The 11,698-nt window shown below is 53.3% G+C and overlaps 4 protein-coding genes across 4 annotated transcripts; 1 reads left to right on the top strand and 3 right to left on the bottom strand.

Moving 5' to 3' along the window:
* Positions 1-742: 742 nt before the first annotated feature.
* Positions 743-1,908, top strand: LDX57_002431 (uncharacterized protein; the record flags this gene model as incomplete). The annotated part of the gene is made up of 2 exons (XM_046084082.1): positions 743-1,324; positions 1,405-1,908. The coding sequence occupies 2 exons, from the start codon at positions 743-745 to the stop codon at positions 1,906-1,908; spliced, it is 1,086 nt and encodes a 361-aa protein (XP_045940045.1).
* Positions 1,909-4,100: 2,192 nt separating this feature from the next.
* Positions 4,101-8,193, bottom strand: RRP12 (mRNA-binding protein RRP12; the record flags this gene model as incomplete). The annotated part of the gene is made up of 3 exons (XM_046084081.1): positions 4,101-6,062; positions 6,124-8,034; positions 8,131-8,193. 3 exons carry the CDS (start codon positions 8,191-8,193, stop codon positions 4,101-4,103), a joined length of 3,936 nt encoding a protein of 1,311 aa, XP_045940044.1.
* Positions 8,194-9,046: 853 nt separating this feature from the next.
* Positions 9,047-9,834, bottom strand: LDX57_002429 (U6 snRNA-associated Sm-like protein LSm1; the record flags this gene model as incomplete). The annotated part of the gene is made up of 4 exons (XM_046084080.1): positions 9,047-9,220; positions 9,296-9,411; positions 9,470-9,538; positions 9,642-9,834. The coding sequence occupies 4 exons, from the start codon at positions 9,832-9,834 to the stop codon at positions 9,047-9,049; spliced, it is 552 nt and encodes a 183-aa protein (XP_045940043.1).
* A 1,079-nt stretch (positions 9,835-10,913) lies between these two features.
* LDX57_002428 (uncharacterized protein) lies at positions 10,914-11,555 on the bottom strand (the record flags this gene model as incomplete). Its single annotated transcript, XM_046084079.1, has 1 exon — positions 10,914-11,555. One exon carries the CDS (start codon positions 11,553-11,555, stop codon positions 10,914-10,916), a length of 642 nt encoding a protein of 213 aa, XP_045940042.1.
* Positions 11,556-11,698: the final 143 nt, after the last annotated feature.

Below are 11,698 nucleotides of genomic sequence, written 5' to 3'. Positions count from 1 at the left end.
CGGATCTTCCCGCTTCTTCAGGATGCAACTTCACCTGTTCGCCTCTCCCTGGACTTCTCCTCGTCATGAACCTGCTCTCGGCCACCTCAGGAAGTCAATTTCTCTCTTTCCTCCCCCCTTCGCCATGGATGAATTTATGTGACACTTTTTGACGTCGTCCATGCCAAGGGCTCGGCACCTGGGCGTCTTGGCAACAAAAAAGCCAGAAGAAAGAACTTCCCCCTTCCGCTGTTGTTCCCTCGACAAGACTGGCTTTTTTTCTCTTGGTTCTTGTCCTTTTCTTGGGTTTCCGCTCTGCATCCTTTTATCTCTTGGTCCTCCCTCATGGATGTCCTATAAGTCTCCTGGTTTCCTCCCTCCGCTCCTCCTCTCCTCCCTCCCTATCGTCCGTCCTCCGGTCTGCGTTTGCCCCCCCCTCCCTCCTATCTCCTATCTGCCCATACTGGCACTCTGATTGCACTCTTCTCTCCCCCGCCTTACTTTTGCTTTTTTGGAGGGATCGACCGTCAGAAACCCTTGCCCTAAGGACCGAACAGAGTAATGCCCCTTGCGCGTGAAGCCATGCGGTGAGCTTGTCCCTGTCGCTCTGTGTGCGCCTTTGTACCACCTTGTGCTTCTCCCGCCGTAAACGATCTTTGAAGGGGGAGAGAGAGAGACCGCGAGAGATCGAGAGAGCGAGAAGATCTTGGTTTTTTAGCTCCACCGACTCTCCCTTCCTCTTTTTGCCTGGTCTCCGCCCACCATGAGGCAGCCGGAGATGACCCATTCGCCTGCCTACTACCAAGAGCATGGCCACCTCATGACGACATCCCTTCACGATCCTTCAACGACTCCCGCCGTTCCTCCTGCAGCGCATCATCCCTCGGTCTCCTCCCCGTCGGATCCTCCTCGTTCCAAGCAGGGGGCGGCCGTCTACCCTCCGTCTGAACTCAATTCCGTTGAAGATGCCTCTCCCAACGCCTTCCCTTCCGATTCGTGGGATGCGTCCTATCTTCACCAATATCCGCAGGAGCCGCATCAGCTGCCGCGTCACTATCAACAGCAACAGGCTCCGGGGGAGTCGATATATCCAGATCCCGAGCCTCCTGTCGTGGCTCCGGTATCCGTCCCTCCATCTCGCAGAGAAAATGGTTCGGCGTCGACTCCGGCGTCGTATAGCAACGGGGCGTCACGAAAGGAAGACAGGACTCGTGGGAGTTGGACCGATCACTCTTCCTCCATGTCCGGCGACAATCATCACCATAATGCCCCCCGCATTCACAAACGACCGATTCATGATGAAGAACCTTTGGCGGACGATAGTCAAGATGCATTGTTGATGCTGGTAAGTACTTCCTTGGTATCATGTGCGTCCTCCGAGGAAGATAAAACGTCAGGTTGCTGACCATCTGCGAACGTTTCCAGTTCCGACTCTCCCTGCCGGTACCGATCTTCTCTCTATGTGCATCTCTATACACCGTCTTCGGCTTGTTCTTCGTCCTCTTCACCGCCCCATTTCGTCTCTGCTCCTGCATTCCTTATCTTCGATCCACCTCCTTTCGCGCGCAACTATGCGATCTTCTCGTCCCGCAGTTGCATCTCCATGAGCGACTGGCCTGTCTGCGCAAATCCTCCTTTCGATCGGCGTCGACACAATCAATATACAATAACGATCCGGATCGGCCCTCGGCTTCCAAACCGTGCGAGCCTTATTCCGTCGGCGGCCTCGTGGCGGTTCTGCTCGTATCCTCTCTCCTCTCCCTGGCCTTCTTTCTTCTAGTTTGGACTGCGGCCTTTTTCTGGGTATTTGCCATGGTTCTCGGCAACCCGGATGGTACCGAGCGGAAAGATGACGGTCGAGCGGCCGTTCTCGGGGTCGCTAGATGGTGGCATATATGGTTAGGCAAGGCTCGAAAATCGCCTCGCTAATGATCAACCACCCGTTGAACTTTTGTCTCTTGTTTTTCATTTTCATTTTCATCTCTTTTTGGATATCCCCTCATATTTTTCATCTTTTGTTATCCAGCGTGATTTTCATCCTGGTTTATTCTGATTCACTTTTTTTTGTTTTGACGTTGGCATGATACCAATGTTTGGGATATGTGGAATGATCTTTTGAAGCCTTTTGTCTTTTTTATATCTTTGAAATTGCCTCATGCGTGAATGTACAGGAGTTGGAAATGGTTGTACCGGCGCCGGGCGTTGATCTGTTGCCTGCTCCTGAGCCGCTTGCCTGTATTTGGTTGATTCGGTTTTTCTTCTGCTTATCTGCCCGTTTCTTATCGACCCTTCGCGAGAGGAACGAGACGCGGCCTTTAGCACGACTTCCATCAGAACCAAAGGAAGAGCAGAACGACAATCAAAATACCTACCCACGAGGGCGAGAATTGGCATGATTTGCATGCACGGCCAAATAAGGAAACGTCATCGAAATCAACAGAGTGGGAAATTTCCGTGTACTGTACTTCTATCACTTGAAGAATTGATACCCAGGCTGGTCTTTTTAATTTTTCTTTCTGCTATTCTGGCCTCGGCCTTGGATTTAAATTTATCTTTCTTTCCCCTCTTTCCCCTCTTTTGCCCCTTTTCTCGTTGATTCTTCTTTGTTTGCTTTTCTTTGTTTGATTTCGGGTTCCGCACTTTGTTTCGGGTTCCAGGTTGCGGTTCTTTCTCCGAGGACCACAGGTCAGTCAGAGCAGAGCAGATGAGGATATGAGATGAATGATATGGAAGAAGAAGGTGAAAAAGAAAAAGAAACTGGAGATAGAAGCGACAGAGAAGAAAAACAAGCGAGCGGGATCAGGCAAGACGATGAAGGGAAAGAAAGACATCCCCAAGACCCTGGTTCACTGTACGAGGAAGGGAGGAGGGGCCTGGGGAAAATTTAATTTAGATTAGTGACTCGAGGATGTAGCTTAGCCTGGTCTCTGACTCTGACTCTGACTCTTATAATCTGATCTATCATATCATCGGGCTTTGGATATGCGGAGTGACTTCATCGATGTCGAACGTCGAGTCGGATGGATTTGTGACTTGTAGTTCGGCTAGTAAGACAGGGAGGTTTGGGTCTAGTGTCGAGGAGACCAGATTACGGTGTAGCTTGGGTATGATTGTATGGAGTATGTACTGTTGTACCTAAGTAGTAACTAGAGTGGGAGTGAGAGATCTAATGAATCCAGAGTAGGCGAGAGAGAATCAGCTAGCTGACCGACCGACAACACTAAGCTTAAGTAACACTACAACCAAGAGATGGTTAAACTAACCAACTAACTAACTAACTAGTATCTACTAACTAATCAATTACAATGTAAGATGAGCGAGTTATTTCAATGATTCTGTAGTAAGTACTCCGTAGTTACTGGGATGATCTAATTTAGTAAACAGTAAATTAGTCACCTAGCTAGTTAGTTAGTTAACCCCACAAGCGTTGAGATCTGATATGGAAGAACCGATCAACGGTCAACCCCGATCTACTACTTCCTATCTATCCCATCACTTTCATGACTAAGTTCGGGCATATCATTTAGTTATCATGTGTAGTTCTGAAGTCTGCACTCCCTATGTCCTACTTGTAGTATGTACAAAGTACCTACATAATGGTAGGTCAAACTATCTAATTATGACTTTCTTTGTTTGCTTTGTCACTTCTTGCTGGTAGTTAGCTATTTAGCTTTGAACCTCAAGAGTATACTATACGTACAGATATTGAAGGGAGTTGGGGGATCGGTTTACCTTGCTCAATCTAATCTATCGATCTTGGAAATCATTCTTCTTTGTTTTGTCCATATATCATGGCTGTTTGATGGCATGGTCATGTGCATACTAAGTTACTAAGTAAGTATGATCCGACAGCAAACGGCATGTTAAAAACAGAAAGAAAAGAAAGAAAAGAGATGAAAGGAAAAAAATATGTATAATCAATTATAGAACAAAAAAAAAAAAAAATAAACAATTCCAAGCAAAGGTATCTATAGATTTCCCTGTCCTGCTTTTCTTCAACATTTTAACGTGGCGTTGGCTTTTTTTGATTTGATTTCAGTTTCATCAACGTCGTTTCAGTTCCAATAATCCAATCCGAGTGATAATTGCATCCACTTTTCCTTTCCCTCCCTGTCAGTTTTTTAACCTCTTCTTCCACCAAATCGGGGTCCTCCTCGACCACCTCCACCACCACCGCCTCGTCCACCACCTCCCCGGAATCCACCTCCTCCACGACCACCGCCACCTCGGCCTCCACCACCACCACGGAAACCACCACCTCGGCCACCGCCTCGTCCGTTACCGCTGAAGCGCTTCTGGATGCGTCCGCCACTGGCGCCGTGCTCCTTGGGCATACCAAGACCACGACGACCGGGGGGACCAGACGTCTTGGCAGCGATCGCGGCGGCGTCGTCCTCATCCATATCCATATCGTCGGCACTACCCTGGAACTTCTTCTTCTGCTGGGTCTGGCCCATCTTGACCTTGCCGCGCTGGCCGCGGCGCACGGCATCGGGCCCGCTGACGGCCGCGACGTAGGCGTTGACACCGCTCTCCCCGCCGGCGCCTTCGCCGGAGAGATCCATGGTGTCGGGGTCGGCGGCGTCGCCGTCACCCAGGATGAGACGGCCGTCGGAGTCGACCTTGGCGGAGTGCTTGCGGCGGGATCCAGGGCCTGTGTTGAGGAAGCGGACGCTCGGCTTGGTGGTGGAGATGTTGGCCAGAGCGTCGGGCGCCAGCAGATCGAGCGGGTTGTCTTCGGGCGACATCTCGCGGATGTATTGCTCGCTCTGCTTGGATTTGCGGTTGTTGGCGCGACGACCGGACTTGTGGGCACCGCCTTCTTCGTCGAAGTCGATCTCGCTGGCGTCGTCGTCGGAGTCCGAGAAGTCGGAGTCGTAGACGGCCTTGTCGAAGGCGTTGCTATACGTGCGGCCGCCCTTGGCGTTGGCGGCCGTGTTGGCGTTGGTCTCGGCGGCGTTGTCGCCGTCCTCGTCCTCATCGTCTTCACCGGCCAGAGCGCCTTCCTTCTTCTTCTTCTTGGATCGCTCGCGCTGTTTCCGGATGTTGACCACCAGCTTGCGGTCGGCTTCACCGACCAGCTCCTCGATGGGGGCAGCGCCGAAGCGTCGGATCAGTCGGTCCAGGATGCCCTTGACCTTGCTGCGGAGACGGCCCTTGTGCTCCTTGCTCCAGACCATCAGGTTGGGAACCAGGGTGTTCAGACGCGCGCGCAGGCCCTCGTCGGAGAGCACGACGACGGCCACCTTGACGAAGCCCAGCACCGATCGGACGATCTCGCGGTTGTTGCTGGTGAGGAAGAGCTCCACGGTCTGCACGAGGTCGTTGCACATAGCCGGCTGGACCTCGGTGTGGAAGTCGAAAAACAGGCGGGACAGCGCCGTGACCGACGCCGCCACCATGTGAGGTGAGCTACCGGCCAGACCGGCAGACACCATGGTGAAGAACTCCTCGATCGTGGCGGGGGCATCCGGGGCGTCGTTGGGCATGTGGGGAACCAGTCCGTTGCGGATCTTGGTGCCAGGGGGGTTGCGTTCAGAATCGGCGGTTCTCTTCGCGAGGTGGATGAGCAGGTCGAAGGAGGCAGTTCGGGCCTTCTCGTTGCTTTCCTTGCAGCCCAAGACCACTTCGGAGAGGACGGAGGGAATGAAGTGCAGATCGGAGGTCGGCAGGTAGGTGATGAGCTCGTGGATGGCGAGCATACGGTCACGACGAGCCGACGCGGGCGTCTTGTCGGCGGTCGAGAGAATCAGGGCCTGCAGCTCGCCACTGCGCTCGCGAAGGGCATCACATCCAGTTTCCGTCGATGCCAGGCGGGGAATCAGCTTGTAGGCCTTCTTGATCAGCTGCTGATCACCGGTGTACCCGTTCAGGACGGCCGAGGCAAGGGCAAACAGGCTGGCGAAGCTCTCGCGAGGCAGGTAGATCGACATGGCGATGACCAGGTCGATCAAGGTGTGGGAGGTGGGTGGCATCTTGTCGCCAGAACCGCCCTGCTGGTTGCCCTGCTTCGAGGCTTCCTGCTCCGAGGCAATCGACGATTCGAGCATGGTGGTGACACGGGCAAACGTCTCGTTCAGCTCCTATATAGCGTAAACAGATTAGCAATGTCATACTATGGAACAGCAACAACTGTCAACCAACCTTCTCAGGAGTAATGCTCAGATAGGCATTGATGCACTGAAGGATGTAACCTCTGTAGTGCGGGAGGGTCTGGCTGTACACGTTGAATAACACGGCCAGCAGGTTGCTAGCGAACCCAGCCAGGTGGGCAATGTTCTTCGCGGCGGCCTCCTTCGTGATACGTCGCTGAAGAATCAAATCATCGCCCTCCGTCTCGACGGACAGGATAGCCTGGTTGGACTCGACCAAGTTCTGGAGCGCCCGGCAGATATCCACTCGCAGATCGGTCTGCTTGTAGAGAACATTGGAAAGAAGCTCGGCAAAGCCCTGATCGAAAGACTCCACCAGATCCAAAGGAAGCTCGCAGTAGCCGGGGAGGACTGCCCAGGTCTGCTGGACCAGCGTCTCGAAGATCTTGGTCTCCACCGCCTTCTCGGCGGAGCTGAAGTCCATCTTCTTCTGGTAGAGCGCCTCACTCAGAGGGACGAGGTCAGCGCGGAAGTGGGCGAGGTTCGTGTTGGTGACATGGTCGCGGAGAACAGGAAGGAACCAGACACGGCCTGGTTGGCCAGCCTTCTGTTCGATGATGTTCAAGGGCAGGATCTCCAGGACGGCTTCGGGGCCCATAGCTTCAACGGCGCTGCCGAGAACCTGATCCGCCTCCTTCTTGCCGTGGAACGATTCGTTGCTGCGGAGCTCGCCCACCGTCTTCACAATGCTGTCCAGGAACGGGCTCGAGCGCCACTTGAAGCTGTCGAACATCGCCGAGCACACGTTGAATACTTCGGCCCACGCGGCCTGATACTTGACCGAGAGCAGGTCGGTCGCCGCCTTCGCCAGCTTCTCCAGGGTCTTCTCATCGTACACCGACGGCTCGATAATCACGGAGTTGGGAATGCAGTTGGCCAAGAACGAGACCAAGCACTCGGACGCCGACACGCGGATGTTGCTGGACGGGGAGGCCAGGTAGCTAGAAATCATATTGAACAAGTCGGGCAGCTTCTCGAACGTATCCTCGGGGCTGATCTGAGCGGAAACGTCGTAACCGCGAGACAAGACGGCGATCCAGGGCGGCAGCAGCTGGGAGTCGTTCTGCGCGGGCTTCAGCTCGGAAATGGCGTCCAACAGGCGAGGGAGCTTGGACGACGAGAATTCATTGGCCATGCTGGAAAAGATGACCTCGAAGACCTCGAACGCGCCCATCGTGATGTACTCGTTCGTCGATCGGGAGGCGTTCATCAACAGCTCGCAGAGCGGCTCGATCTTCTTGCTGGGCCATCCGCCCGATGCGGTCGCGACGGTCTTCACCAGCTGCAAGGAATGGATGACCAAGGGATCGTGGTTCTCTCGGCTGTGGGGGTCGTTGCGGCCGCGGCGCTGCTTGGATGCGGCGGTGATGCTGTCGCCCAATGTCCGCATGCCGGTTTCCGCACACATATCGGCGGCGGGGTGGTCGAGCGACGGGCTGGGGGGAGGCGACTTGAGGACCTGAATCAGGGCATCCTGGGCCCTCTTGCGCACCTTCGGACGGTGGTCAACGGCCAGACTCAGCAGTCCGGCGATGGCCCGACGCGGACTGATCTGGGTGTGTGGGAGGTTCCAAGCGGCCGCATCCTGAGCGATGAGTAGCGATTCGAGGCAGCCGATTGAGGGTCGGAGCAGCGGGGCTTCAACTTCGGGCAGGGAAAGAGCAGGCGCAAGACTGGTGAGGATCTGAGAGAATTTGGAGCGGAGGATCGACGCGGGGACGTAGGCCGTGGTGATGTCGAGCAGATAGACGACGGAGGTAGCCAAATCCTTGTTCACAATGCCTTGGGTAGTGGATAGCGACTGAGATAGCAGGGCGAGTAGCGCGGCGAAGTAGGCTGTGGCAGAAAAGTCTGCTTTTTGATCACGGAGAGTGTCTTCCACTGCAGAAAGAACCACGGCGGTCTTAGGAAGGAGAAGAGATATTAGCAATGGGGTTTCATATCGCGACAGAGCAAACCGACTGGAAATTGAACATTGGGCAGGCAAAGCGGGACTTACATGGTGCTGGTTCTGCAGTTTGGGAGACTTGATCTTCTCGAGCTTCTCCGCCAGGGTCGCCATGACGGGCAGATCGACCAACAGGCAGTTGAGAAGTCGTAAGCAGAAGGGGGTGTGAGGAGGGGAGAAAAAAAGAGAAAAGAAGTGATTCTCCTGGTGGATTGCGGAGAGAGTTTTTTTTTCTGAAGAGATCCGAATGGAATTTTAATCAGTAGAGAAAAAAAAAAAGGTACGGCAAGTCTTGGCATCGCTATCGATAGCAACTGATAGTCAATTGTCAATTCTACGTATTCACTATTTACTATTGCACTCGATCTATGAATGATTTAGAATTATGCTAGTCATTAAACCATTGAATCCTGATCATTAATAAACTCGTATTCCAGGACTTCTAGAGTATAGCACTTACGCCTTTCCAACGACCAGCCAGTCCACATCGACGGTTTTGTTTGAATACGACAGAAAAGAACACCAAGGGCACAAAATGTGAAGAAAAGGCATAATAATAAGACATAATGATCATCAAGCATAGCCACCAGCCTTTCCACTCGCCGGCCAGGTTCACAAAAGATCGCGATCCTCCTGCTCATCTATCAATCAACCCTTTCGTCGCCCGAAGGGTCCCTATCATCACACACTGAGTCGACGACAGCCCGTGGGCCTAGAATCATTCCCACAGTCCCCTATCTTATACCGTCAACGTACAATTGATCGGGGAACAGGGCCCGACAGCACCGACGGACCGGGGAGCGTTCTCGTTCTCATTTGAAATCTCGGACCATCAATCATCTCGAGAGGTATAACCGCTCTCAAAGTGACAAGACAAGCCGATCGGCTGGCCTTCGTGCAATTGTCGGATGTAGCGACGCAGACAAGAGACGCAGCACAAGCAAACAAAATGGTTCGTACAGAACGCCTAAAACAGGATCTCTCCGCTGTGTTCAGGCTCGAATCCAAGACACTGGAGTTTGCCCTGGCGCTTCTTGTCGCCCGTTTTCCGCTGCGCATCCTCTTGCTTCTTCAACTCGAACACTTCCTGGAAGGGCGCTCTTTGGACTGTCGTGGGCAATTCGTCTTCCTTGTCAAGGTCCTGCGCCGATCATACATTGTTAGCACGTTAAAGATAAAAGGGAAGGGAAGCAGCCGTTCTAAGCGTATGACATACAATTTCACCCAATAGCAACACATTCTCTCCTCGGACTAGGAAAATACCCCGCGGGATGTCGGCGTACAGGTTGCCCGCATACATTCGTTCGATGGTATCCTGAAGAACAAGGTTCGCTGCCGGCGGGAATCACAATTAGACGAGACGAAACCCGATAGAATCACAGATCCCTACCGAATTGATCCCAACTTCTCAACACGCCAATCAATTTCCTTCCATCGCGCAACACTAGGACGAGTTTCTCTGGGGTACCGGTTAGCCAGGGAGCAAAAGACCAGGCCAATCCAACTTGAGGACAAGGCGATAGACCGAGGCGCGCGAGCGCAGCAAAGAGACCAGAACATACTATCTGTGAGATCTAGCAGCTGAGCCGCAGTGGTGAACATCTGCGGAGGTAATTGCGGCGGGCCATGCGACATCGGGCCCAGCGTGTTGTTATTCTGCCCCTGCTGTTGCTGTTGCTGCTGCGGAGGAAACCCGGGGGGTGCGTTGCCATGTTGAGGACCGGCGGGAGGGTCATTGATCGAAAGGCGCTCCATTTTGATTAGTTTCTATGTCGTGGACTCGAGGGTGGTGATTGCGTAGTCGAGGAGGGGTTGGTGGGCAGATTGCGGCGTCAATTCTAGGACGAGGGGGCTCGGGATCGGAAACTCGGGGGGATCGGATAATATTCAGGGGATAGATAGAGCTAGCGATGCTCTCATTCTGCGAGTATGACGATCGGAAAGCTTGGAATTCACGGGAAGTTGCACTAGAAACAGCAAAAAGCGAGAAATGGTGGTGTGAACAAAGCGATGCTTCGGGATCGGGACTTTGGGGGTGTTTGTCCTGTTTGTCTCCTCGGCCGGGGAATATCAAGTATAGACACGAACATGTCGGATCTTGAACATCATGGTTCCAAGGGATGAACAACAATACTAGATAGATCTACTGCCCTATTTCATTACTACTGACTTGCATTGACACCCCAGTCACCTCTAACGTATGTAATAACCCTCTCGCCCAACATCCATCTGGATACAGACTATGCGGGGAAATGCGATCTATCGAAAACGATGCCTCACCGAAGATTCCCAATGCAGATCTTCGGGAAAACGTGAAGAAGTGCTCAAAAGGAGCCGATTCCCATTCCTGAATACCCTCAATGCCAAGCCCGAGTGCAAGTCAATATCTCGTCTCTGGAGTGCTCTATAAATCAATCCATGTTAGGTGCACTCAAAGCCAACAAGATGTCCATCGTTAACACATGATATCTCAAAGCCATCATGATTCATCAAAAGCCATAGCTGCTAGTAAAGAGCATGCCCCGCCGCCGTCCGCATCAATCTGACCAAATCCCTAGTCTCCCACCACGTTTCCAGAAACAAAGGTGACTAATAAAATCGCCGAAAGAAGAGAAGCAATATGCCATAAGAAATTTTGCAGGTCAATCATCATAGAGAAGACAGAAGACGAGAAAGGAAGAAATCGCTAAAGAAAATGGACATATAAAGAAGCCCGTTCAATATACGAACGGGTAATTGATGATTGACGGATGACAACCCCCCCAACCAGCATCGCTATTCTCCCTGCAAGGCTGCAAGGGGGATCGGATAGTGAACATCGCCATCTTCAATCTCTACGCAACGCTCACCCCCCTCCGCTGGCCCCGCACTCTTTCCTCCCGTCGCCGACTATACGGAGCACAATACGGCTCATCGGACGAACCGATACTCGCGCGAACGGGTTCCTGCGATCGATGATATGCAGGACTCGACGGCGGGGGCGGCATCTGCATGACCTTGAACTGATCCACGCTAATAATCCGCAACCGATAGAGGTACTGCATCAACTCGAAATCCGGACGACTGCCAGCAAGATTCTGGCCCTGGTGATAATGCGCCCCGACCACATGCTCCAGCATAAGATCCCAGCCCTTGTCGGTGGGCGTATCGTTGAACCGTAGCGTCGGGCACAGCGGACAGCGCGCCGTGCGCGGGGGCTCGTGGGTCCGGAAATGGCTATATACGTGAGTCCGCCATTGCTCGGGGTCATCGAACGTGTGATGGCAGTCCAGGATGTGGAAGAGGCAGATGTATATGTGCTGGTGGAGGCGGGCCCGGTGGGCAGGCACCACGAGGGCTCCTGTGCCGTCGTCCTCGAGGATGTCGTGACCTGCGATCCCGGATGCCCATCTCGTGTCTAGGGACAGACTGGTCGATGAGGAGGCTTCCGATGCGTTGTCGCTCGATAGCGACGGGACAATCAGCGAGGGCGGCATGGTTGTTTCTGGCATTACTTTTTTTGTTTGCTTTCTTGAATCCCCGACTACGATAATTTCGCGTACCTTTCTCTCGCGGCCCCCCCGGGTCAAGGTACACCGGGTGTCCCAAACGAATGACAAGAGGAGTTAGAAAGACCTCC

This window comes from Aspergillus melleus (assembly GCF_016097325.1).
Source record: "Aspergillus melleus strain CBS 546.65 chromosome Unknown contig1, whole genome shotgun sequence".
NCBI classification, from domain to species: domain Eukaryota; kingdom Fungi; phylum Ascomycota; class Eurotiomycetes; order Eurotiales; family Aspergillaceae; genus Aspergillus; species Aspergillus melleus.
Note: the sequence above shows the minus strand (reverse complement) of the source record. Positions and strands in the feature narration are given on the sequence as shown.